The sequence below is a fragment of the Chrysemys picta genome, chromosome 13 (genome assembly GCF_011386835.1).
Source record: "Chrysemys picta bellii isolate R12L10 chromosome 13, ASM1138683v2, whole genome shotgun sequence".
NCBI lineage: Eukaryota > Metazoa > Chordata > Testudines > Emydidae > Chrysemys > Chrysemys picta.
In genome coordinates, this window is record NC_088803.1 from 21,262,481 (window position 1) to 21,264,499 (window position 2,019).

The 2,019-nt window shown below is 40.0% G+C and overlaps 1 protein-coding gene across 1 annotated transcript; it reads left to right on the top strand.

The window, feature by feature from the left end:
• Nucleotides 1–523: 523 nt before the first annotated feature.
• On the top strand, nt 524–1,477 carry LOC101938421 (olfactory receptor 10A2-like). The gene has a single exon (XM_024110846.1). The coding sequence runs from the start codon at nt 524–526 to the stop codon at nt 1,475–1,477; it is 954 nt and encodes a 317-aa protein (XP_023966614.1).
• Nucleotides 1,478–2,019: the final 542 nt, after the last annotated feature.

Genomic DNA, 2,019 nt, shown 5'->3' on the forward strand with positions numbered 1-2,019 from the left:
TCTTCACAACACAGAACCTAACCCCAAACATAAACGAACTTGTTGCAAAGAAAAGACTCCAAGTATCAGGCTCTGACTAAATAGGACAAGAAAATGGAATGTTATGATTTGTTATGATTATACTTTTGCTTTAAATTCAATTTTTTATTTATATTTTCAGATTTTTTAATATTCCAGCATGTACAGATTTTGAATGTATTGTATTGACAGGATATTTTTTTATGAAGAGCAAAATATTTTAAGTTCAAATGTATTTATTTTGGAATGATATCCTGTATTTTGGTTCATATTAATGGTTAAAAAACATAAATATTTAGTCTGTTAAATAAATGGTTATACTGTTCGGCCCGCGAGTTTTGAGTTTTGGCCCCCTGTGCAATTGAGTTTGACACCCCTGTGTTAGCAGAAAGTCTGTCCCATTAGCAGAAGAAAGGTGCCAGGCAGTGTGAGCAAGGGTACCAGAAGCAGGCTTTGTCCTTGTGTCAGTTAACAACATAGCCGACCTCCATTTCTTTCCCCGCAGATGACATCTCCCGCTTGGGCTCCAAGAGTGAATGAGACCAACCTGACGTACTTCATTTTCCTCAGGTTTTCTAACCACTGGGACATGCAGAGTCTCCTCTTCTCTCTGTTGTTCATGCTCTACCTGTTGACCTTAGTGGGGAACAGCCTCATTCTTCTCATCACGATGGTGGACCCGGCCCTCCACACCCCCATGTATTTCTTTATCAGGAACTTGTCCTTCCTGGAGATCTGCTACACTTCAGTCACCGTGCCCAAGATGCTGGCCAACCTCGTCTCGGAGGATCGATCCATCTCCTTTGCCAGCTGTGCAGCACAGCTGTATTTCCTTCTCTTCTTTGGTACAGTCGAGTGTTTCCTTCTTGCTTCCATGTCCTACGACCGTTACCTGGCAATCTGCTACCCACTGCACTACATGGCCAAAATGACCAAGGGGGTGTACATCAGGCTGACGCTGGTCTGCTGGCTGTGTGGTGTCTTCATACCACTGGGAAACACAGTTGGGATATTCAGCCTGCCGTTCTGTGGGCCTAATCAGATTGACTATTTCTTCTGTGATTTTCCTCCAGTGCTAAAGCTGGCCTGCGTCAACACGTCCCCAAATGAAGTCACAATCCTAGCCAGCAGCTTGCTCATCACTGTCCTGCCCTTGCTCTTCACAGCAGGGTCCTACACCTGTATCATATGCACCATCCTCAAGATCCCATTGGCAGAGGGCAGACATAAAGTTTTCTCCACTTGTTCCTCTCATCTTATTGTGGTGACTCTCTTCTACTGCTCTGCTAGCTTTGTCTACCTACAGCCCAAGTCCAGCTACTCCCCGGAGCGGGACAAGTTCCTCTCTCTGTTTTACACCGTGATAACACCCATGCTAAACCCAATCATCTACAGCTTGAGGAACAAGGAGGTAAAAAAGGCTCTGAGGAGAACCTTAAAAAGACATTTGTTTTCCTAAAAACTCTGTTTGCATTTTGAAAGGGACCTGGGGGAAACAGGGTTTAGAATTCCAGTAGAGGTAGTCATAATATTTATCAAACAATTTTTTTCAAAGAAAAACACAATAGTCTATATATCAAAATATTCTATAAAACCAGGTTGACTTCAATGAATTTTTTCAATGCAAAAATACGTAATTTTAGTTTTTTCTTTCTAGACATCTTGTTTCTGTTTTCAAAAACTTAAAAATCCAAAAATTTAATATTATTTTTTCTGATTTCCCCCCACACACCATTTTTTATACTTCCGTCTTTCCAGCCATCCCCAACCCCTGAACATTGGGGTGAGAGGATGAAAGGAAAATGTGTGCGCATGTGAAATCCAAAAAATAATGTTTCAAAAAGAATTGTTTTTTTTTCATTTTTGAAAAACAAAATTCATGGAAAATTGGGATTCAAAAACAAACAAAATATTGCTTTGATTTTTTTTTAGTCCAAAAATTGAAAATTTTCAGTGAAAATCTTCAAATGGGAAAAGTTTTTGTTCAAAATTTTTAATAAT